The 23991-nt window shown below is 54.3% G+C and overlaps 1 protein-coding gene across 1 annotated transcript; it reads left to right on the top strand.

Annotated features, from left to right (window-relative positions):
- Positions 1-8973: 8973 nt before the first annotated feature.
- MASP2 (MBL associated serine protease 2) lies at positions 8974-23709 on the top strand (the record flags this gene model as incomplete). The annotated part of the gene is made up of 10 exons (XM_080691282.1): positions 8974-9225; positions 9315-9492; positions 9964-10095; positions 12531-12727; positions 12869-13016; positions 16144-16262; positions 19737-19815; positions 20961-21095; positions 21587-21661; positions 22946-23709. The coding sequence occupies 10 exons, from the start codon at positions 8974-8976 to the stop codon at positions 23707-23709; spliced, it is 2079 nt and encodes a 692-aa protein (XP_080547408.1).
- Between the last annotated feature and the right edge of the window lie 282 nt (positions 23710-23991).

The following is a 23991-nucleotide window of genomic DNA, read 5'->3' as shown; positions in this document are numbered from 1 at the left end:
GCCCAGCTGCCCCGCTGCCGCCCAGGACCTCGGGCCAGCCCAGGGGCCGCCCGGAGCCCGCCAGCCCGCCGCCCGGACAGGACCCTGCCGGCGCCGCCCACCGACCAAGTGTTACAGGCCCCAGGATGCTGCCCGTCCACCCGCCCTGCCGCGGGACTGTGTGCGTCTGTCCGTCTCTGGCGTTCAGCCCCAAGCCTATACCAGCTCTGTACAGTACCGTCTCTGCCCTCCGTTGCCCCTCAGCAAACATGTGTATTTATAACAAAAGCCACAGTGTGTCCCCGAGCTCTTCAGTCCTGCGTGACGCTGGCCCAGCCCCTTGACCTCCAGGGCACAGAGGGACGCAGGAGTGACCTGACGCCCCGGAGCTGCCCACACAGGCCACTCCTTGGGTGGACAGGACCAGGTTGAGCCCAGATGCTTTGGTTTCTCCTGGGGCCGCCTGGAGTGAGAATCCAGACCTCTCGCCACATTGGCACGGAGACCTGCACGTCAGATGCTGGCCTGTCCGGCTGCTCTGCAGCTCCAGCCACACCCGGGGCGGGGTGAAGAAAGCAGGCCTGCCCCACCGCCAGGGACTCCCAGCACAACACCGTCCCCTCTCCAAGGTGCTGAAGCCACAGCCTCTGCTCCCCGAGTGGCCAAGACAGAGACTTGGGTGGTTGAAAAGCTGCCCTGGGGCCCAGCCTCTGCCACAGCCTCTGCTCCTGCTCCAGAGCCACAGCCTCTGCTCCTGCTGGCCAAGACAGGGACTTGGGTGGTTGAAAAGCTGCCCTGGGGCCCAGCCCGGGTGTAGGCATGGGAAGGGAGGACCCTGGGAGGGGGAGCACCCTGCACCTTTTAAAATCCAGAGACGCCCGTGTGTGCCCCAGGCAGGACTGGAGCTGGGGGGGAGCTGCTGGGGTGCTGAGGCATGCAGGGCTGTGAACAGTCCCCATGTTAGGCTGGCACTGGAACCTCTCCCCCGCTGGGCACCCCCCAACTTCCTTCCCTCTGCGCCTTTTCAGACCTCACCCAGGCAGCGAGTGTGACCCCGTCCAGGCTCTCCATCCCTGCCCTGTTCCCGGGCACTCCTAGAAGCCAGCTGGGGCACTGGGCTCTCTGCTCAGGGGCCACCCTGGAGCCTGGAGCAGCCAGGGGCGCTGCAGTGGTGTCCAGAGTCCCACCAGGCCAGGCTCCGGCATCTTCAGTCACTGAGCCTTCACAGGCTCCTGGAGAAAGGTGCCGATGGGGCGGCTGTCCAGGCCCCTGGGCTCCCGGCAGCGAGGTCTGCTCTCAGCCTCTCCACTCCGCAGGCCCCTCAGGATGGGCCGAGCCTGGGCGGAGCCAGGCCGGGGTGTAAGTTTCACCTGCCTCCTGCCAGCTGTGAGCTGGGGCAGCTCTGACCAGCACCCTGGCTACAGACAGGAGCAGGGAGCCTCAGGAAGTTTGTTCTTGTGTGTGGTGCGAGGGGTGGAACCAGAGGCCTCCTGCCTCTGGGCGACGCACCCAGCCCTGTTTTATTTCTGAAACAAGGTCTTACTCAGTTGATGAATCTCACTGGCTGAGGCTGACCACGAGCCCGTGTCTTCCTGTCTCAGCATCTGAGAACTGGGTCACAAAAGCCTTAGTTGGGAGCGCCTGTAACAAAGCACCCAGCTCTGGTCAAGCGCTGCCTTAGAAAGTCAGGCTGAAAGCCGGGCGCGGCGCGCACATTTGTGATCCCCGCACTTGGGAGGCAGACAGGAGGATCGTGCAGGTTCAAAGCCAGCCTCGCTAGCTTAGGAGACCCTGTTTCCAAATAAAATATAAAATAGGTCTAGGAGTGTAGCTCGGAGGTAGAAAGGTTTCATACCCAGTACCACCAAAAAAAGCCGGGTGTGGTGACATATGCTTGTAAACCCAGCATTTGGGAGGCTGACAGAAGGATCGCACGGGTTCGAAGCCAGCCTCAGCTACTTTAGTGAGGCTCTCAGCAACTTAGTGAGACCCTGTTTCCAAATAAAGTATAAAAATAGGTTTGGGAGTATAGCCCAGAGGCAGAAAAGCCTCTGGGTTCCACCCCCTGTACCACAAAAAAATAAAAGTAGGGCTAGCCGGGCGTGGTGGCGCACGCTTGTAGTCCCCGTGCTTGGGAGGTGGAGACAGGAGGATTGCACAGGTTCTAAGCCAGCTGCGCTGACTTAAGAGACCCTGTTTCCAAATAAAGACATAAAAAGTAGGTCTGGGAGTGTAGCCCGGAGGTAGAAAGGTTTCCAGGAACCCCAGTACCACCAAAATATAAAAGTAGGGCTGAGTGTGTATCTCGGAGGTAGATTGCCCCTAGGTTCCATTCCCAGTACCACAAAAAAGAGAATCAGGGTTGCAGCTGGGTGTAATCCCAGGTCTAGGGAGGCTGAGACGAGGCTTAGCGGATTTGAGGCCAGCCTTGGCAACTTGGTGAAGGCTGGGGTCTAGCTCAGAGGTAGCGTGCCCTTGGGTTCATCCCTAATTAAAAAAAAAAAAAAAAGGCTAGGCTGTTGACTGAGCAGGAGGGAGCGCAGGGCACAATAGCAGAATCGCGGGGCGCCCCTGGACCCAGGACTGATGCTGGGAGTGGGGCTCCCAACCCGCCCAGCTCCAAGGGGAGAGCCCCGTGCTGGCCGCCCTCCTGAGGAAGAGCCGGGAGGCTGAAGCAGGAGTTTGAGGTCAGCTGGGCAACTTAGGAGCCTCTCACAATTTGAAAAGGGCGTGGAGTCCTAGCACTTGGGAGGCTGAGACAGGTAGAATGCCCCTGGGTTCAATCTCCAGTACCACAAAACATAAAAAGTAGCTGGGTATGGTGGTGCACGCCCGGAACCCCAGCACTTCAGATGCTGAGACAAGAGGGTCACAGGTTCGAGGACAGTCTCGGCAAGGGGTGAGACTTCCAGCAACCTAGTGAGAAGCTGCTTCAAAAACAAAATATCAGTACTTGGGAGGCTGAGACAGGAGGGCTGCAGGTTCGTGAGCAGCCTCAGCTACTTAGGAGGGCCTCCGCAACTCAGGCCTTTTTCAAAAAAGCCAGACATGGTGGTACGCACTTGTCATCCCAGCATTTGGGAGGCTGAGACAGGAGGATCGTGGTTGGCGGACAACCTCAGCTACTACTTAGTGAGGCCATTTTGAAATTAAGAATAAAAAGATAGGGCTGAGAGTGTAGGTCAGAGGTAGAATGCCCCTGGCATCCATCCCCAGTACCACACTCAAAAAGATTAAAGAATAAACCTGGCGTGGTGGTGCACGCTTGTAATCCCTGCACTTGGGAGGCAGAGACAGGAGGATCGCGCTGGTTCGGAGCTAGCCGCGCTGGCTTAAGAGACCGTTTCCACATAAAAAGTAAAAAAAAAAAAAAAAAAAAAAAAAAAAAAAAGGTCTGGGAGTGTACCCCAGTACCACCAAAAATAATAATAAAAATTAAAAAAATAAAGAATAGCCGGGCATAGTGGTTCACGCTCGTAATCCCAGCATTCGAGAGTCTGAGACGGGAGGATGGACTTAGTGAGGCCCTGTTTCCAAATAAAGTATAAAATAGGTCTGTGAGTATAGCCCGGAGGTAGAAAAGCCCTGGGTTCCACCCCCAGGACCACAAAAAAAAAAAAAAAAAAAAGCCTCAGCAATTTTGCAAGGCTCTCTACAACCTTTCAAAACAAATAATAAAACAGGGCTGGCACTATAACTCAGAGGTAGAATGCCCCTGGTTCAATCCCCAGTATGTAAAAAATAAAGGGCTGGGGGTGTATTCAATCCCCGCCACCAAAAACAAAAAACAAAAAAAGCCAGCAGCTTTCATGAGGTTGTGACTAAGCCCCCCAGGGCCTAGAGCTCTGGAGTGGGTTGTGAACAGGCCCTGTTCATGGTAAGGGGATAAAATCAACCCTACCTAGATCTGGGGGGTGGGTCTTGACTGAATCCAGGGGCATTCTACCTCCAAGCTGCACCCCTAGCCCTGTTTTTTATTCATTTTCAAAGAGTGTTCACTGAGTTGCGGAGGGCCTCGCTGAGTAGCTGAGGCCCCCAACCCTGATCCTCTGGTCTCAGCCTCCTAGATGCTGGGGTCACACGCATGTGCCATCACATCTGGCCCTATTTAATTAATTTATTTATTTTATTTATGTGTATGTGTGTGGTACTTGGGGTGGAACCCAGGGGCTTTTTACCTCAGGGCTATACTCTCAGACCTATTTTTTTTTTTTTTTTTTTTGGTGGTACTGGGGTTCTGGGAAACACTTCTACCTCTGGGCTACACTCCCAGACCTATTTTATATTTTTTTATTTGGAAACAGGGTCTGTTAAGCCAGCGAGGCTGGCTTCAAACCAGTGCAATCCTCCTGTCTCCGCCTGCCAAGTGCAGGGATTACAAGCGTGCGCCACCACGCCCGGCCCAGACCTATTTTTTTATACTTTATTTGGAAACAGGGTCTCACTAAGTTGCTGAGAGCCTCACTCAGTAGCTGAGGCTGGCTTCAAACCTGTGCAATCTCCTGTCTTAGCCTCCCAAGCACTGGGATTATAAGCGTGTGCCACCACGCCCAGCCCTATTTATTTTATTTATTTATTTATTTATTTATTTATTTATTTATTTATTTTTGGTGGTACTGGGGGTGGAACCCAGAGGCTTTCTACCTCCCGGCTATACTCCCAGACCTTTTTTTTTATATTTTATTTGGAAACAAGGTCTCGCTAAATTGCTAAGAGCCTCACTAAGTAGCTGAGGCTGGCTTCGAACCCGTGCGATCTCCTGTCTCAGCCTCCCAAGCGCTGGGATTATAAGCGTGCGCCACCATGCCCGGCCCTATTCTATTTTAAAACAGGGTCTTACTAGGTGAATGAGTCTCACTACTCACTGAGACTGTCCTTGAACCTGCGGTCCTCCTGCCTCAGCCTCCGCGTACTTGGGATTATAGGTGTGGGTCCCCATACCCTGCTTAGGTTTTTCAAACTTCTGTCAAATTACCCATGGCTGAGCATGGTGGCACATGCTGGGAATCCCAGCATTCGGGAGGCTGAGACGGGAGGATCGCACAGGTTCGAAGCCAGCCTCAGTTACTGAGTGAGGCCCATTGCAACTCAGTAAGACCAGGTTTCAAAATAAAGAATAAAAAATAGGGCAGGGGATGTAGCTCGGAGGTCAAATGCCCTGGGTTCCATCCCCAGACCCAAAAACCAAAAAAAATCCAGTGGGCCTTGGGTAATTTCTTTTCTTTTCTTTTTTTTCTTTTTTTTTTGTGGGTCTGGGGATGGAACCCAGGGCATTTGACCTCCGAGCTATACCCCCTGCCTTATTTTTTATTCTTTATTTTGAAACCTGATCTCACTGAGTTGCAATGGGCCTCACTCAGTAACTGAGGCTGGCTTCGAACCTGTGCGATCATCCCGTCTCAGCCTCCCGAATGCTGGGATTCGCAGCGTGCGCACCACGCCCGGCTCTGCCCACTGGACTTGGCAGGGCACACCTGTAATGCAGTTGCTCGGGAGGCTGGAGCAGGACGATCAAATCTTCTGGGCCAATGTGGAACCATCTCAAAGCAAAAGAAAGAAAAGAGACGGGACTGAGCTCAGTGCAGCACCGGGGCCCCTGCTCCCAAGCAGCCAGCTGTTAGAGGGCGGCTCGGCCACCTTCCCCGAGGCAGCCCCTCCTCGCCTTGAGCTAATTATTTGGGGATTATCTTCTGTGATAGAGCTCAAAATATATTTGGTCTTTGTCCCCAAGCCTCACAGATCTCTCTGAAAACCCCTGAAATTTCCTAATAGGAATGTTTTTAATCTTCCTTAACCTTTTTGTTTGTTTGTTTGTTTTGTACCTGGGATGGAATCCAGGAGGATTCGACCTCTGAACCACACCCCCAGCTCTGTGTGTGTGTGTGTGTGTTTGTGTGTGTGCATGCGTGTGTGTGTACGTTTGAGTGTGTGTGTGTGCTTGTGTGAGTTTGTAAGTTTGTGTGTGCGTGCGTGTGTTTGTGAGTGTGTGTGTGTGCGTTTGAGTGTGTGTATGTTTGTGTGTGTGTGGTGCTGGGGATGGAACCCAGGACGTTCTGCCTGAGCTACTACACCCCCCACATTTTTTTTCCATACTGAGGCTAAAACCCAGAGGCACTGTACCTCCAAGCTGCACCCCAGTCGTATTTTTTAGTCTTTTTATTTTTTTAATGTATTTATTTTTGTGGTACTAAGGGTGGAACCCAGGGGCAATTCTATCTCTAGGCTATATTCTGAGACCCATTTTATATTTTGTTTGGATACAGGGTCTCACTAGGTTGCTGAGAGCCTCACTCAGTAGCTGAGGCTGGCTTTGAAGCTGTGCTGTCCTCCTGTCTCAGCCTCCCAAGTGCGGGGATTACAAGCGTGCACCACCACGCCCGGCTTATTCTTTATTTTGAAACAGGGTCTCTCTGAGTTGCAAAGGGCCTCTCTAAGTAGCTGAGGCTGTCTGCAAATTGCAATCCTCCTGTCTCAGTCTCCCAAATGGGTGACAAAGCTGGCCACCTTTGTTGGTGATGCACGCCTGTAAACCCAGAATTTGGGAGGTTGAGACAGGAGGATCTCAGGTTTGAAGTTAGCCTCAGCAACTTAGGCTCTTGGCAACTTAATAATTAATAACAACAATAATAATAATGGGCTGAAGTGTATGTAGTTTAGTGGTATAATGCCCCTGGGTTCAATCCTCAGTACCAAAAAAAAGTGACAGTTTGGGGTCAGTTCCTGGAGCTGACCCCTCAACCGTGGGCTCTGACGCCATCTAGTGTCAGAACTAAATTGAGTGGGCATTCGACCTCAGAGCTACATTCCCTGCCCTATTTTTTATTCTTTTATTTTGAAACAGGGCCTCACTAAGTAGCTGAGGCCGTCCTCGAACTGCAGTCCTCCTGTCTCAGCCTCCCGAATGCTGGGATTACAAGCCTGTGCCACCACGCCCGGCCCCCAGCCCTATTTTTTTTCTTTTGTTTGTTTGTTTGTTTTTTGGTGGTACTGGGGTTCCTGGAAGCCCTTCTACCTCCGGGCTACAATCCCAGACCTATTTTATATTTGGAAACAGGGTCTCTTAAGCCAGCACGGCTGGCTTCGAACCTGCGCGATCCTCCTGTCTCCTCCTCCCAAGCGCTGGGATTACAAGTGTGTGCCACCACGCCCGGCACTTTATTCTTTATTTTGAAACTGTCTCACTGAGTTGCAGGCCGCGGGTGTTGGCTGCAGACAGCCCCAGGTGCCACTGTGTTGTCTGTGGGTCAACAGCTGAGGAATCTGCGGGTTTGTGTCTTCTCCCCGCGTCTCCATGCTCATCACCGCCCCGGGCTTGTCAGTGGTAGCCGTGGTCTGCCGTTTCTGTAGGGGAAGATGAGGATTTAGCTCTCAACCCATGGCCCTGGCCCTGCTCAACAATTAAAATAGTCTTGGTGCCGGGCATGGTGATCCCAGCATTCGGGAGGCTGAGACAGGAGGATCCTGGTTCGCAGACAGCCTCAGCTCCTTAGTGAGGCCCTCTGCAACTCAGTGAGACCCTGTTTCAAAGTAAAGAATAAAAAGTAGGGCTGGGGGTGTAGCTCGGAGTCGGTGCCCTGGGTTCCACCCCCAGACCCGCCCGTTTCTCGTGGTCACACCAGCACCGCAGCGTTAACCGGCCACAGTTGAGGACTGAGCGTGGCGGCCTCATCCCTACCCCACTGTTGCTCCTCCCTGGAGTTTGGTTGTTTTTTTTTTCTTTTCATTTTCTTAGTTTTCAATAAACTCATCACTGGTTAGCCCCAAACCCTTTACCAATTGTTTATCACCCTCTTAAAATCTTTGGACTCAGGGCCGGGCGTGGTGGCGCACGCTTGTAATCCCCGCGCTTGGGAGGCGGAGACAGGAGGATCGCGCAGGTTCGAAGCCAGCCGCGCTGGCTTAAAAGACCCTGTTTCCAAATAAAAATATAAAATAGGTCTTGGGAGTGTAGCCCAGAGGTAGAAGGGTTCCATTCCCAGTACCACCAAAAATAAATAAACAAATAAAAACATAGGGCTAGAGGTGTAGCTCAGAGGTAGAATGTCCCTGGGATCTATCCCCAGTACCAAAAAAAAAAAAAAAAAAAAAAAAAAAAAACAGGGCTGGAGGGGGTGTAGCACCAGAGGTAGAAAAAGGGGTTGTAGGTGCGGCTCAGAGGTAGAATGCCCCTGGGTTCTATAACCAGTACCACAGAAAATATGCACAAATAAAAATAAACCTAATAAAATAAACTGGGCATGGTGCTGCAGGCCTGTGATCCAGTAACTGGGAGGCTTGGGATACTTTGTGTGTGTGTGTGTGTGTGTGTGTGTGTGTGTGTGTGTGTGTGTGGTACTGGGGATGGGGCCCTGAGGCATTCTACCTCCAAGCTACACCTCAGTCCTTTTCTTTAAAAAAATTATTCTTTATTTTGAAACAGGGTCTCACTGAGTTGCACAGGGCCTCACTAAGTAGCTGAGGCTGTCTGCGAACCACGATCCTCCTGTCTCGGCCTCCCGAGTGCCTGGATGACAAGCGCGCCCACCAGGCCCGGCTGGCTTGGGATACTCTGTGTGCCCAGTACCGAGAGGACCCGTCCCTGTGCTCTGGGCCTGGGCCGGGGGAGGCAGAGGGGAGGCCTCGCCGCCGTGTGTGCCCGGGACCTCTGCTGTCCACGCCGTCGCGGAGAGCCGGCCACCTGGCGGGCTGTCCACCAGGGCCAAGCTGGGCTTGTTCCCAGGCCCGGCGGCCCAGGTCGGGTGCCCGGGTCGCGGCGATTCCAGGAATCCCGGCCGGGGCGGGGGCGCTGGACACACAGGTCAAAGGTGGCCGGCCGCAGGCGCTGGACACACAGGTCAAAGGTGGCCAGCCGCAGGCGCTGGACACACAGGTCAAAGGCGGCGGCGCTGGACGCACAGGCCAAAGGCGGCGGCGCTGGACGCACAGGCCAAAGGCGGCGGCGCTGGACGCACAGGCCAAAGGCGGCCGGCCACACGAGGAGGAGGTGACCCCAGCATGCGGCGGGCGCCCCCCGGGCCGGGGCTGCTGCTCCTGGGCCTGCTGAGCGGCGCGGCGGCCCCCCCCGCGGCCCCCCGGTGGCCGGAGCCCGTGTTCGGGCGCCTGGCCTCCCCCGGCTTCCCGGGGGCCTACGGCGACCACCAGGAGCGGCGCTGGACGCTGACGGCGCCCCCCGGCTACCGCCTGCGCCTCTACTTCACCCACTTCGACCTGGAGCCGTCCTACCGGTGCGAGTACGACTTCGTCAAGGTGGGCGGCCGCCCGGGGGGGGGAGGGGGGGACCCCTGACCCCGACCCTGACCCCTGACCCCGACCCCGACCCCGACCCCGGCCCCCAGCTGAGCGCGGGCACCCGGCTGCTGGCCACGCTGTGCGGCCGGGAGAGCACGGACACCGAGCGCGCGCCGGGCAACGCGTCCTTCGCCTCGCCGGGCCCGCGCCTGGACGTGGCCTTCCGCTCCGACTTCTCCAACGAGGCGGCCTTCTCCGGCTTCGAGGCCTTCTACGCCGCCGAGGGTGAGCCGCCCCGGCCAGCCCAGCCCCGGCCAGCCCCGGCCAGCCCAGGCCAGGCCAGCCCAGGCCAGGCCAGGCCCGCGGACCCTGCGGACCCTGCGGCTGGCTGGCGTGGAGGAGGGCGGGGGTCCTCGGCCCGGGTCCGCCGCGTCTCGGACCCCGCCCTGCAGGGGGAGCTAGACGGGATTAGCCGGGCGTGGTGGGTGCGCTGGTCATGGCGTCCGGGAGGCTGAGACCGGGGATCGCGGTTCGCGGACAGCCTCGGCGATTAGCGAGGCCCGCCGCAGCTCAGTGAGACCCGGTTTCAAAATAAAGAATAAAAAACAGGGCAGGGGGTGCAGCTCGGAGGTACAATGCCCCTGGATTCCATCCCCAGACCCCCCCCCCCAAAAAAAGCTAAAGGGGTGGCGTTGCCGTCGGCGGGCTGGAGGCCGCCCTTCCTCCCTCCTGAGCACCTCCCGGTGCCTCTCGCAGACATCGACGAGTGCCAAGAGTCGCCAGGGGAGGCGCCCGCCTGCGACCACCACTGCCACAACCACCTGGGCGGCTTCTACTGCACCTGCCGTGCGGGCTACGTCCTCCACCGCAACGGGCGTACCTGCTCAGGTGAGCGGAGGGCTGGTGGGGGCAGCCCGTCCCGCCCCGGGGCACACCCCAGGGCACACCCACCCCAGGGCTCCAAATCGGGTCTAAGGGATCCACTGGGCCCTTCTCCCTCCCTCCCGAGCGCCTCCTCCCTTCCCGTCCTCCTGCAGCTTATTAGCAGCAGGAGGCCCCAGTCCCCACTGGGCTCTGGCACAGACACCCCTCCATCTTAGGTAGCTGCCACCAGCTCCCCGGGTGGGGAAATGGGGGCCCAGGCCTCTGGGGCTCCCCACCTCCAGGGACTTCTGGGTGGGGGCAGGCCTGCTCAGCCTCCTGTTCCGGCCCCCAGCAGGCTGAGCCACGTGGACACCCTGCCAGGACTGGACGGCCAGTGTCCGGCCTGGCTCTGACCCCGCTTGCCCCATGGTGGCCCTCACTCTCACATCTCTTCCAGAGCAGAGTCCCTGACACCTCGGCTCGGGCTCCGCGGGAGCACCCCTGGGGGCTCTGGGTCAGGGAGACCCTGGCTGCGCAGAGCCCCTCCCCATCTAACAATAAACCTGGCAACACCTCCACCGGCTGCATGTCTGTGGGTGCGGGTCACGAGGATGGGGGTGCAGTGGGTGCGGGTCGGAGGATGGGGTGCACCCCGGCCCTCTTCCCTCCGCCCCACCCCAGAGCTGATGAGCCCAGCTTAGTGGGGGCCCCTCCGAAAGCTCCTTTCCAGAAAGGCGGGCTGCAGCCCCACATGTGGAGGTGGGCACTGGGGCCCAGAGTGGGCAGGGGCTGGCCTGGGCTCACCAGGGGCTGAGCACTCTTGCTGCCCGCTGCGCCCCCGAGGCCAGGCTCCCAGCATGCCCCAGGCAGCCGCTGGCGCGGGGAGCCTGCCCCCCACACAGGGCGAGTCTCTGCCCCACAGGGAGCGGCCCATGGAAGGAGGGCGAGCCGTGACCCCCATTCCTACAAGTCTCACCCCAACGCCTACCCGCTGCACATCTGGGCGGTGGGGAGGGGGCTGAGAGCACGGGGGTGGGCGCTCCGTCAACTCCAATGTCCCTGAACTGCCATCACGCAGAGCCAGACCTGGGGAAGGGCCCGAAGAGGCCCAGCGCGCCCCGCACCACCAGCGCAGGCTGGCTGGGCCAGGTATGAGCGGGGCCCTGGTGGATGCACTGGAACTGCTGTGCTGGGCGTGGGGATTCTTGTTTTGGAGGGGTCCTGAGGATGGAAGCCAGGGGCGTTTACCCTCTGAACTACACCACACCACAGACTTTGAAGATATTTTTTTTGAGGTACTAGGTAGTAGGGATGGAACCCAGGGGCATTCTATCTCTGAGCTACATCCCGAGAGAGAGAGGGGGAGAGAGAGAGAGAGAGAGAGAGAGAGAGAGAGAGAGAGAGAGAGAGAGAGAGAGTGTGTGTGTGTGTGTGTGTGGTACTGGGGATGGAACCCAGGGGCCTTCTACCTCCGGGCTACACTCCCAGACCTATTTTATATTTTATTTGGAAACAGGGTCTCTTAAGCCAGCTGAGTCTGGCTTCGAACCTGCGTGATTCTCCTGTCTCAGCCTCCCAAGCGCAGGGATTACAAGCGTGCGCCATGACACCCGGCCCTAATTTTTATTCTTTGCTTTGAAACAGAGTCTCACCAAGTTGCAAAGGGTCTAAGTAGCTGAGTTTGTCCACAAACCATGATCCTCCCGTCTCAGCCTCCCAAATGCTGGGATTACAAGTGTGCGCCACCACGCCCGGCCTTTTTTTTTGTTTAATTTTGAGACAGTGTCTCAGGAAGACCACAGGTTAAAAATAAAACAGCTCAGAGGTAGGATGCCAACGAGTTTAAGCTCCAGTACCACAAACTAAACAGAGCAGGGCGTGGTGGCGCACGCTTGTCATCCCAGTACTTGGGAGGCCGAGACAGGAGGATCGCCGTTCGCAGACAGCCTCAGCTACTTAGGCCCTCTGCAACTCAGTGAGACCCTGTTTCAAAATAAATAAAAACAGGGCTGGAGATGTAGCTCAGAGGTGGAATGCTCCTGAGCTCCATCCCCAGTATCACAAGGGAAAAAAGTGTTTCTCTAAGCTGCCGAGGGTCTGCTTAGTTGCTGAGACTGGCCTCAAACCTGCGATCCTCCTGCCTCCAGCCTCCTTGTCTGGTGGGCGTGAGAAATTGTGAGAAGGGCCCTGGACGAAGGAGCCTCTCTCTACTTTCCCGAATTCCTGGGGACCAGGGAGAGGCCCCCCCCCCCTCTGGTGCCTGCGAACCCTGGCAGCCGGTCCTCACCTGCGCCCCTCCTGCCAGGGACTGCGACTGGGCCCAGGAGGCCTCACCCTGGCATTGTCCCTCCCTAGTGCCACCTCGGGCGGGGCGCTTGGCACCTGTGGACGCCTCTGTCCGCGTGACCCACCGCCCAGGCCATGCCTGCTGGCTCACGCCGGCCTCTGCCCTCTCCCAGCCCTGTGCTCGGCCCAGGTCTTCACCGAGCGGGCTGGGGAGCTCAGCAGCCCCGAGTACCCACAGCCGTACCCCAAGCTCTCCAGCTGTGCGTACAGCATCCGCCTGGAGGAGGGCTTCAGCATCGTCCTGGACTTCGTGGGGTCCTTCGATGTGGAGGCGCACCCCGAAGCCCAGTGTCCCTACGACTCGCTCAAGGTATGGTCCTGGGCCTCACAGGGGGTGGGCGGTGCTGCAGAGAGGGCCCTGGCCGTGGCTTTTCCTGACTGCCAGGGGGCAGTTTCCATCCGCCCGTCGGGCCAGGCAGGTCCCTGGCAGCAGGTCCTGGTCCTTTTTCAGATCCAAGCCGGCGAAGCAGAGTACGGCCCATTTTGTGGGAAGACGCCCCCTGGAAGAATTGAAACCCAGAGCCACACAGTGACTGTCACCTTTGTCACCGATGAGTCAGGGGACCACACGGGCTGGAAGCTCCGCTACACCAGCACAGGTAGGACGCGGGCAGGTCAGGCAGGACGTGTCCAGGAGCCACCAGGAGGCTCTTCCTAGGCCGGGCCAGGAAGGGACACCAGGTTTGAGTGGGCTGGACTGTGAAGCAGCGGCCACTCTCCCCACCCACCCACCTGCCAGGTGAGCACCAGGAAGAGAAAAGGCAGGGGCCCCGCTAGGGCCGCGGCACAGGCCTGTAACCCCAGTTCTTAGGAGGCTGGAGGCCAGCCTCAGCAACTTGGCAAGACCCTGTTTCAAAATAAAATGGATGAGCCGGGCGTGGGAGCACACACTTATCATCCCAGTACTTGGGAGGCTGAGACAGGAGGATCACAGGTTTGCAGCCAGCCTCAGCTACTTAGTGAGGCCCTCCCGCAACTCAGTGAGACTCTGTTTTAAAATAAAGAATAAGCCGGGCGTGGTGGCGCATGCTTGTAATCCCCGCGCTTGGGAGGCAGAGACAGGAGGATTGCGCAGGTTCGAAGCCAGCCGCACACGCTGGCTTAGGAGACCCTGTTTCCAAATAAAAATGTAAAAATAGGTCTGGGAGTGTGGCTCGGTACCACCAAAAAAAAAATAAATAAATAAAGCCGAGCATGGCAGAACACACTTGTAATCCCAGCATCTGGGAGGCTGAGACAGGAAGATCACAGTTCACGCCCAGCCTCAGCTTCTCAGCAAGGCCTGTTTCAAATAAGAAAGACTAAAAAACCAGGGGTGTAGCTTGGAGATACAATGCCCCTGGGGTTCCATCCCCAGTATCTCAAATAATAGACTAAATAACAGGGCTGAGGGTACAGCTCGGAGGTAGAAGGCCCCTGAGTTCCATCCCCAGTATGGTAAGGTAGCATGAGTTCCTTCTCTGCTGGAAGGTGGGCGGGAAGGGCGGCAGAAGCCACAGCTGCCTGACCTCTGCCCTCAGTCCAGCCAGGGACAGGCCCCTCCCGCAAGCGCAGCCCTGGAGCCAAGCGCTGGGCATGGTGGGCGCCCAGAGGCGGGACCCGGCCCAGGCAGGGGCTGGGTGCCGGGAGCCCAGAGGCCCAGGAGCGCAGCAGGGCGCGGGAGGGGAAGGGGGCGCTGAGACAGGGCAGCTGCAGGGCGGCAGCAGGGAGCTGGGACCTGACCTGTCCTGCTGCCCACGCGCCTGTGTCTGAGCCCAGGTTCCTCCCTGGTTCCTCCCCACACCACGGCCTCCGGGTTTAGTGGCAACTCACCCTTTCCAAGCAAGAGTCAGCCAGGCGCTGTGCTGGGGCTGCATTATATATATATATTATATGTATATAATATATATATATATATTTTTGGCAGTGCTGGGATTGAACCCGGGGCCTCACACACTGTCACTGAGTTTCACCCCAGCCCACAAGCAGCTGCTGAAGCCCTGCTGTCGCTCTCCTCAGAGTGACTCTGGTTTCAAGCCGAGAACCATCTAACCACACGCCTGGCTCTCTCTCCCTCCTGGGGCTGAGTCCCAGTCAAAGGAACAGTTTTTTCCCTCCCACGGTACCTGGGACTGAGCTCAGGGTCATTCTACACGAAGCCACCCCATCCCTTCCCACTTTTTATGTGAGACAGGGTTGCACCGAGTCACCTGGGCCGCCTTCGATGTGACGCTCCTGCCTCAGCGTCCTGAGCACTGGGGTTACAGGTGCGCGCCACCACGCTGGGCAAAGCCAGACCTTGATTTGTGTAAACTACTGAGTGTAATCTTGCCTTTGGTGTTAAATCTGTGCGTGCGCGCACGTCATTGGGTATTGAACCCAAGGGCAGTCTAAATCCAAGCCACACCCTCAGCCTTTTGTTTTGAAAACCTCACTAGGTTGCTGAGAATCTTGCTACCTGCGGAGGCTGTCCTGAAACCTGTAACCCTCTACTCTCAGCCTCCCAAGTAATGGGATTGCAGGCATGTGTTACCAGGCCTGGATGGTGTTAAATCCCCAGAGCCCTACCATACTTGTGGTCGACGGTCTTTCATTTCATTTGATTTATAAATCAATAACTTCATAGCTGGGCATGACGATGAATGCTTGTTATTCCAGTACTTGGGAGGCTGAGACAGAAAGATCACAGGTTTGCAGCCAGCCTCAACTACTTAGTAAGAACCTGATTCAAAATAAAGAATCGGGGGAGCAGGCATGGTGGCGCACACTTGTAATCCCAGCGCTTGGGAGGCGGAGACAGGAGGATCGCGCAGGTTCGAAGCCAGCCATGATGGCTTAAGAGACCCTGTTTCCAAATAAAAATAGGTCTGGGAGGCCGGGCGTGGGGGCGCACGCTTGTAATCCCCGCGCTTGGGAGGCAGAGACAGGAGGATCGCGCGCTGGCTTAGGAGACCCTGTTACCAAACAAAAATGTAAAAGTAGGTCTGGGAGTGTAGCCCGGAGGTAGAAGGGCTTCCAGGAACCCCAGTACCACAAAAAAAAAAAAAAAAAGAGAGAGAGAGAGAGAGAGAGAGAGAGAGAGAGAGAGAGAGAATACAAGGATAGAAACAGGAGGATCACACAGGTTCAGAGCCAGCCTCAGCTACTTAGGCTCTCGGCAACTTAGACCCTGTTTCCAAATAAAGTATAAAATAGGTCTGGGAGTATAACCCAGAGGTAGACAAGCCCCTGGGTTCCACCCCCAGTGCTACACACACACACACACACACACACACACACACACACACACACACACACAGCAGGGCTTGGTGGCGCACGCTTGTAATCCCAGTACTTGGGAGGCTGTGTCTGGAGGATTTGGGTTTGTGGCCAGTCTCAGCTAACTTAGTGAGACCCAGTTTCAAAATAAAGAATAAAAAGCCCAGTGTGGTGGCGCACGCTTGTCATCCCAGCATTTGGGAGGCTGAGACAGCAGGATCACGGCTGGCGGACAGCCTCAGCTACTTAGTGAGGCCCTCTGCAACTCAGTGAGACCCTGTTTCAAAGTAAAGAATAAAAAATAGGGAGGTAGAACGCCCCTAGGCTCCATCCCCATCACCACCAACCCCACACACACACACGGCTGGGGGTGTAGCTCAGAGGTAAAATGCCCACGTGAGTTCAATTCCCAGAGCCACCAAACAAAACTTGAGATGGCCCATTTAGCCGCAGCTCCAGCGCCAACACTGAGCCTGGCTTCCTCCGCAGCGCTGCCGTGCCCTGCTCCGCGGGCACCACCTAATGGCCGCCTCTCACCCGTGCAAGCCCAGTACACCTTCCAAGACAGCTTCTCCGTGATCTGCGAGACTGGCTACGAGCTTCTGCAAGTGAGTGCCTGCAAAACCAAGCTCACGGTCATGGTCGCTCACCAGTGTCCGTGTGCTCGCGGACGTATGACTGCCGTGGGAGACAGTGGGGACAGCACGGGGGGGATCAGGGCTTCAAGAGCAGAGCAGAGTTTGCAGTGGGCAGGAGGGGCTACGAAGAATTTTATTCTTGGAAATTTTTTTTTTTAAGTTATTTTAGCCGGGCATGGTGGCGCACGCTTGTAATCCCAGCATTTGGGAGGATGAGACCGGAGGATCGCGGTTCGCAGACAGCCTCAGCTACTTAGTGAGGCCCTCCGCAACTGTGAGACTCTGTTTCAAAAATGAATAAAAAAAAAAATTGGGTAGGGGGTGTAGATCGGAAGTCAAATGCCTGTGAGTTCCATCCCCAGACCTGCAAGAAAAGTTATTTTTAGCTGTAATCCCAGTACTTGGGAAGCTGAGACAGGAGGATCTCAAGTTGAAAGCCAACCTCAGCAACTTAGTGAGACCCTGTTTCCAAATAAAATATAAAAATAGGTCTGGGAATATAGCCCGGAGGTAGAAAGCCCATGGGTTCCCCTCCCCCCCAATACAAAACAAAAAATTTTAAGTTATTTTTAGAGCCGGGTGTGGTGGCGCACGCTTGTAATCCCCATGCTTGGGAAGCTGAGACGGGAGGATCACACAGGTTCAAAGCCAGCCTCAGCTACTTAGTGAGGCTCTCAGCAACTAAGTGAGACCTGGTTTCCAAATAAAATATGAAATAGGTCTGGGAGTGTAGCCCAGAGGTAGAAGGCCCTGGGTTCCACCCTGAGTACCACCAAAAAAAAAAAAAAAAAAAGTTATTTTTAGCTGGGCGTGGTAGTGCACACTTGTAATCCCAGCATTTGGGAGGCTGGCACCAGAGGATTGCGGTTTGCGGACAGCCTCAGCTACTTAGTAATGCCCTTTGCAGAGACCCTGTTTCAAAATAACGAATAAAAAAATAGGGCTGGGGGTGTAGCTCGGAGGTAGAATGCCCCTGGGTTCCATCCCAGACCTGAAAAAAAAAAGTTTAAATTTACTTAGGTTTTGGTGCTGTGCTTGAACCCTGAGCCTCACGTCTGCCAGACAAAGGCTCCAGCGTGGACCCTGCTCCATGCCTGCTTTGTAAAAAGCTACGTGGGGAAGCTTTGGTTAAAATGGGCAAGCTCTGTCCGTTCACGTTACACCAGCGCTCTGTGAAGTGGCTGAAACATCAGAAAGACGCGTGCGCTAAGCTCGTCCCGCGGGCTCGGTGCTAACACCTCGTATTAGACGACGATTCCCCCGGGCAGCTGATGTCCCTCCCACGAAACCACCCCGGGCCCGCAAAAATGAGACAGCCCTGCAAAGTTATAAATAGTGATCACCGTTAAGGGAGAGGGAGCATAATTTTAAAATATGCTTAGCATGTTGCTTTACGGGCACAGGTAAGAGATTAACACGTCCTCTTTATGCTCTTCAAAATTGTCACGGAATCCCAGTGGTAAAAAGTAATAACAGACGCTGGCCAGCTCTGCAAGCCGCGGCCCTGCAGGGCCAGAACCAGGCAAACGCTCCCACCTTGCAGACTTCTTGGCCAGGTTCTTGTCCAGTTTCTAGGGGAAAAAATCTTAATATCCTTTGAATAAGCTTCTGCCAATGCCATCTTGCATTTTAATGTTTTTTGGTGTGTGTGTGTGTGTGTATGTGTGTGTGTGAGAGAGAGAGAGAGTGTGTGTGTGTGTGTGTGTGTGTGTGTGTGTGTTAGGGAGGACTGGTTTAAGACACATTCCCACTTTTATTTTTACTTTTGTAGTACTGGGAGTTGAACCCAAAGACATTCTACCTCTGAGCTACACCCCCAGCCCTATTTTTTTATTCTTATTTTGAAACAGGGTTTCAATAAGTTACAGAGAACCCAAGTAGCCCAGGCTAGCCACAAATTGGAAACAAGCTCTCTACAGGTTGCTGAGAACCTCTTTAAATTGCTGAGGCTGTCCTGGACCCTTCCCTCTTCTCAGCCCCCAAGTGCTTTGATTACAAGTGTGCGCCACCACGCCTAGCTTCCTAGTTGTTTTTTTTCCCCTTCAGTACTGGGGGTGGAACCCAGGGGTATTCTACCTCTGAGCTACACCCCCAGCCCTATTTTTTTTTTTTTTGGCAGGTCTGGGGATGAAACCCAGGGGCATTTGACCCCCAAGCTACACCCCCTGCTCTATTTTTTTATTCTTTATTTTGAAATAGGGTCTGAGTTGCAGAGGTCCTCCCTAAGTAGCCGAGGCTGTCCACGAACTGCGATCCTCTGGCCTCAGCCTCCCGAATGCTGGGATTACAAACGTGCGCCACCATGCCCGGCTTCCTATTTTTTTTTTTAATTATTTATTTTGAAACAGGGTCTCCCTGAGTTGCAAAGGGGCTCACTAAATAATAGCTGAGGCTGTCCACGAACCCGGATTCTCCCGTCTCAGCCTCCCATATGCTGGGATTACAAGTGTGCGCCATAACACCTGGCCATGGGAGTATTTTTAGTAGTTCTCCGGGCTAATGGCCACCGGCTAGAAAGGTACAGACTTGTACAACAGTATCAGGTCTAATCATGCCAGCCTTTTACAAACTTTTTTTTTCTTTGGTGGTACTAGGGATTGAACCCAGGGCCATTCTACTTCTGAGCTATGCCCCCAGCCCTATTTTTACTTTTTATTTTGAAACAGGGCCTAAGTTGCTGAGCTGGTCTCGGTCTGAGCCCCTCTTACTGGGAATATAAGCATGAGCCATGATGCCAGGCTTTTCTCAAACTCAGGAGCATAACCCTTTGGCACTTTACCGGGACTGAACCCAGGGGTGCTCTACCATGGAACGAGGTACACCCCAGGGGCATTCTACCCAAGTGACACCCCCAGCCCTATTTTCTCTTCATGGAACCCAGGGGTATTCTACCTCAGAGATACACCCCATCCCTGTTTTTTAAGTTGCAAAGGGCAGAAGTAGCTGGGTGTTCAAGAACCATGATCCTCCTGTCTCAGTGCACCACCATGCCTGGTTTTTCTTTACTTTGAAACAGGGCTTCAGTAGCTGAGGCCAGCCATGAACCTGCAATCCTCTTGTCTCAGCCTCCCAAGTATTGGGATTGTAAGCATGTGCCGCCAGCCCGGTTCCCTATTTTTATTTTTTATTCTTGTGGTGCTGGGGATGAAATCCAGGGGCCTTCTACCTCCAGGCTACACTCCCAGACCTATTTTATATTTTATTTGGAAACAGGGTCTCACTAAGTTGCTGAGAGCCTCACTCAGTAGCTGAGGCTGGCTTTGAACCGTTCGATCCTCTTGTCTCAGCCTCCCAAACGCTGGGATTACAAGCGTGCGCCACCACGCCTGGCTCCTATTTTATTTCTGAAACGGGGTCGCACTAGGTTGGTGACTGTCACTACTTGCTGAGGCTGTGTGAGGTATCTGGGACTTGATATAACAGTCTGTCTCGCTTTCTCCTTAGGGCTCTCTGTCCCTGAAGTCATTCGCGGCAGTCTGTCAGAAAGACGGATCTTGGGACCGCCCGATGCCGGAGTGCAGCAGTAGGTCACTGCGGCAGCTCCCCTCTGCTGCCCTGCCCCCACCATGGCGCCGCCCCCAGGGCCCACTCAGCGCCTCGGCACACTGAGGGTAAAGCAGAGGATGACTAGGGAAAAGCCCACATGTGCCCTGCAGGCATCTGTTCTGCATTAAGGTATCAATACTCGGTGTAGTAATTATACACGACCAACCCGTATGCCCACCACACTACCAGCTAAGCGCACACCACCGCCACCATGACGTACGTCCTTTGTTACACACGTACCATAAAGTACACGTGACATGAGCACAGGTACACATATAAAAAATCACAATTCACAGAGACCAACGAGTGTTACACAAACTATTCTGTAAATTAAGAACCACGTAAATTATTTGAAGAAAAAAACTGAAACTTAACAAAAGCAGTGAAAGCATCTCTGGCCCGTATCCGTGGAGTACCACCAGGAAGCTGCGGACGGGCTGTGGCTCCATCCCCAGCACCACGACACAACAGCGGGGTCCATTCTTCACTACCGAGTCTCCAACAGGCCCTTCACTGTCATGTGGCCCAGACAAGATGGGGCAGCAAAAATGACTGCGGCTTGCTCCCCACGCCAGCCAGGGCCGATCGGCCCTTCCCAAGCCGCACGGGCCGCGCGTGCGCTGTTCACTTGCACTGACTTGTTTCCAGCTGTGCTATCACGGCACAGCTGTGCTTAACACATTTGTACATGCGCTTTTTGCATATTTCGTGCAAGGGTTCTACGGAACAAATTCCTAGGGGAATTTAACTTTATGACTTTACACCCAACCAACGCAAAGGAAAGGTGAGCTGGCGCCTGGGCCTCTAATCCCAGGACTTGGGAGGCTGGCCAGGAGGACCCCAAGCTGGAGGCCAGCCGCAGCAATTTCAGAGATCTTATTTCAAAAGAAAAAAATAAAATCAGCCTGAGGGTGTAGCTTGGCCGCAGAATGCCGTCACCCCCACCAGAGTGCCCGCCACGCACAAGGAAACGAGGCTTCACGTGGTCAGCAAGTGGCCAACTGCCTTCTGGACTAGCTGCTCGTGACCTCCACGTCTCCCTCACTTTGGGGTGCCTGGCCTGGAACTCGGGCCGTGGCACCCAGCCCCGCGCGCTGAGGTCTCCCCCATGCTCTCTTGCAGTTGTGGACTGCGGCCCTCCAGACGAGCTGCCCAATGGCCAGGTGGAGTACATCACGGGTGCTGAAGTGACCACCTACATGGCCGAGATCCAGTACCACTGCCAAGAGAGCTTCTACACGATGGAGAGGAGCGACGGTGAGCACAATCCTCAAAGCGGGGAGGGGCAACATGTAGAACTCGAACCCTCGGGGTCTGAAAAGAAACTCGAGCCCACATTTTTGGCTAAGGGAGACGAGATTAAAAAGGCACTTCTCCCACTAAGTGAATTATTACTGCGAGAGTGACTTTAATGTCAATTTGCGAGAATCTGAAAACAGATCTTATCTAGTAAATGACTACTACAAACACACAATATATTCCAAATGGTTTAATTTAACAAGTCAAAACCTTATCATTAAGCACTTGAGATCTTGATACATATTCAAGTTACACATCTAAAAGGTTTCCACTTTGCAAGCAAACACGGTAATGCAGAGCGCTCCTATTTATGAAATCATGTAAAATGGTTATTCAGACACCTCTCTCTCCCATGGATGCCCAAGAATCAACATTTTCCAGGGGCACTCAAGCAAACGACAGTCACCTCACACACGCAGTTACATCTCTGCTCTCCCAATGACTCGCAGGTAAATATGTGTGTGCGGCTGATGGATTCTGGACGAGCTGCAAAGGAGAAAAACGGCCGCCGGCCTGTGAGCCCGGTAAGGGCACATCCACACAGGAGACCGAGCCGCGGGAGGGCTGGGCGGGAGGCAGCGCTGGCGGAGCTCGCTGTGGTCGGCAGAAACGGCCTCCAGCACTTGGCTCTGAGACCAAGCCATTATCCAAATACTAGCTTCTCATTCCCCCCACTCCACACGGAGTTTGTGAGGTGCTGACTGCATCAGTCACGGGGTTACTTTGACCTTATAACTAGGCAAGCATAAAAAAGTAAATGATTTTTTAAATTATCTCAAACCATTTTATACATTTATAAACACGAGTTCTTCTGTTGAGTTACTTTTCTTCTCTGTAAAATGCTATTAAAACCCAAAGCTAATAACTTCATTATTTCCCTAAGCAATTGTTTCCAATGACATCTAGGTTTTTAAACATTAATGCAATTTGCCTTTTAATAGCACTTAAAATTTTTTTTAACCAGAATTGGCTCCAACAATAATAGTTGAGAATGATTTAAAAAAAAATCTGAAAGGTAATAATACATTCATACCCCTGTGTTATCTGGCTTAAATTAGTTTTTGAAACCTATACTTGGCTGACACATTTTTAAGTTTTAATATAAGTATACCACAACAGGAAACACATGCTGCATTAATGAGGGTAATTAGTTTGCAAATAAAGACCCAGTAAAATTTAGTGTTTAGAAGAACCAACCAGACCAAAAATACTAATTTCTCAACCCAAGGGGCCCTATATACAACTGCAACATTCTAATATTTAAAACATTTATATGTTCAAAAGTGAAAGCCATTTTGCAAATCCCAACAGCGACCTTAGCTCCTGCTTCTCCAGAACTGCAGGGTACAGAACCCATTTTTTCCTCTGAAAGCAGAAACACGACCAGTTCGTCCCTCCCGGGGCAATCCTGCCCGCCTGTCTCACACGACACCGCCCTACCCATCTGCCTTTTGGAGCATTGGGATCATACCCGGGGTGCTCCACCAGGACCCATGCCAGCCCTTTTGAGACGGGGTCTCAAAGCTGCCCAGGCTGGCCTTGAACATACGCCCAACTCCCCCGTGGATTAAATCATTTTGACAAAACAAGTTACTTCTCACCATCTTAGTTCCTGAGGATCTAGGAAATAGCAAACTTAGCAGGTTTTTGAACAATGCTATTTTAAATAGCCTCATGTACCTGGATAGGGGAACACCCCTACTCCCAGGATGTTTTTTTGGTTGACATTAAACACACACCACCCAAGTGGTAACAATGGGAGAAGCCCACCACTGGGAGCTTCAATACGGGTCTGCTTTTCTCCCCAGTGTGTGGACAGTCGACCCGCACTACAGAAGGCCGCATACACGGAGGGCAAACCGCTAAGCCTGGCTACTTTCCTTGGCAAGTCCTGCTCCTGGGCGGAAGCACAGCCGCCGGCGCGCTTCTGCGTGACCAGTGGATCCTAACAGCTGCTCACGCCGTCTACGGGCAAAGGGAAGAGGCCCCTTCCCTGGACATTCGGATGGGGGCCCTGAAGAGAGTGTCATCCAATCACACGCGGGCCTGGGCGGAGGCTGTTTTTATACACGAAGGCTACGCTCATGGCGCTGGCTTTGACAACGACATAGCACTGATTAAACTGAGAAACAAGGTTGTGATCAACAGCAACATCATGCCCATCTGCCTGCCGAGAAGAGAAGCCGAATCCCTGATGAAGACAAATGACCTGGGAACCGTATCTGGGTGGGGGTTAACCCAAAGGGGCTTTCTTGCTAGAAATCTGATGTTTGTCGACATCCCAATTGCCGACCATCAAAGATGCACCGCTGCCTATGAAAAGCAGCTCTCCCCAGGGGCGAGGGTCACCGAGAACATGCTCTGCGCTGGCCTGGAAGCTGGGGGCAAGGACAGCTGTCGAGGTGACAGTGGGGGGGCGCTAGTGTTTCTAGACAACGAGACACAGAGATGGTTTGTGGGAGGGATAGTGTCCTGGGGCTCCGCCAACTGTGGGGAAGCAGGTCAGTATGGGGTTTATACAAAAGTCATTAACTATATTCCCTGGATTGAAAATATAATTAATAATTTTTAATTTGCATGTCCTCAATCAGCTTCACTTTAGAAGTGAAAGACTTTAGCAGGAACGTGACCCCCAAAGCACTGACATGGCAGCTGTTGCTCCCCCCAAAACAAACCAGAGCAGGTGGGCTGGCTACAGGGACTGAGCCGCCTGCCGCTCAGCCACCCTGTCCTGAGGGCTCAGGGGACACACTGCTCCGCGCATCTGGTGACTTGCAAAGCCCACCTTTATACCGCTTGCTCAGACTGTGTGTCCATGTCCTGTGACTTTACCTGTGTTCTTCCTGATTTACAA

This window comes from Muscardinus avellanarius (genome assembly GCF_963383645.1).
Source record: "Muscardinus avellanarius genome assembly, chromosome: 3".
Lineage (NCBI taxonomy): Eukaryota > Metazoa > Chordata > Mammalia > Rodentia > Gliridae > Muscardinus > Muscardinus avellanarius.
This window is presented reverse-complemented; position numbering and strand designations above follow the sequence as displayed.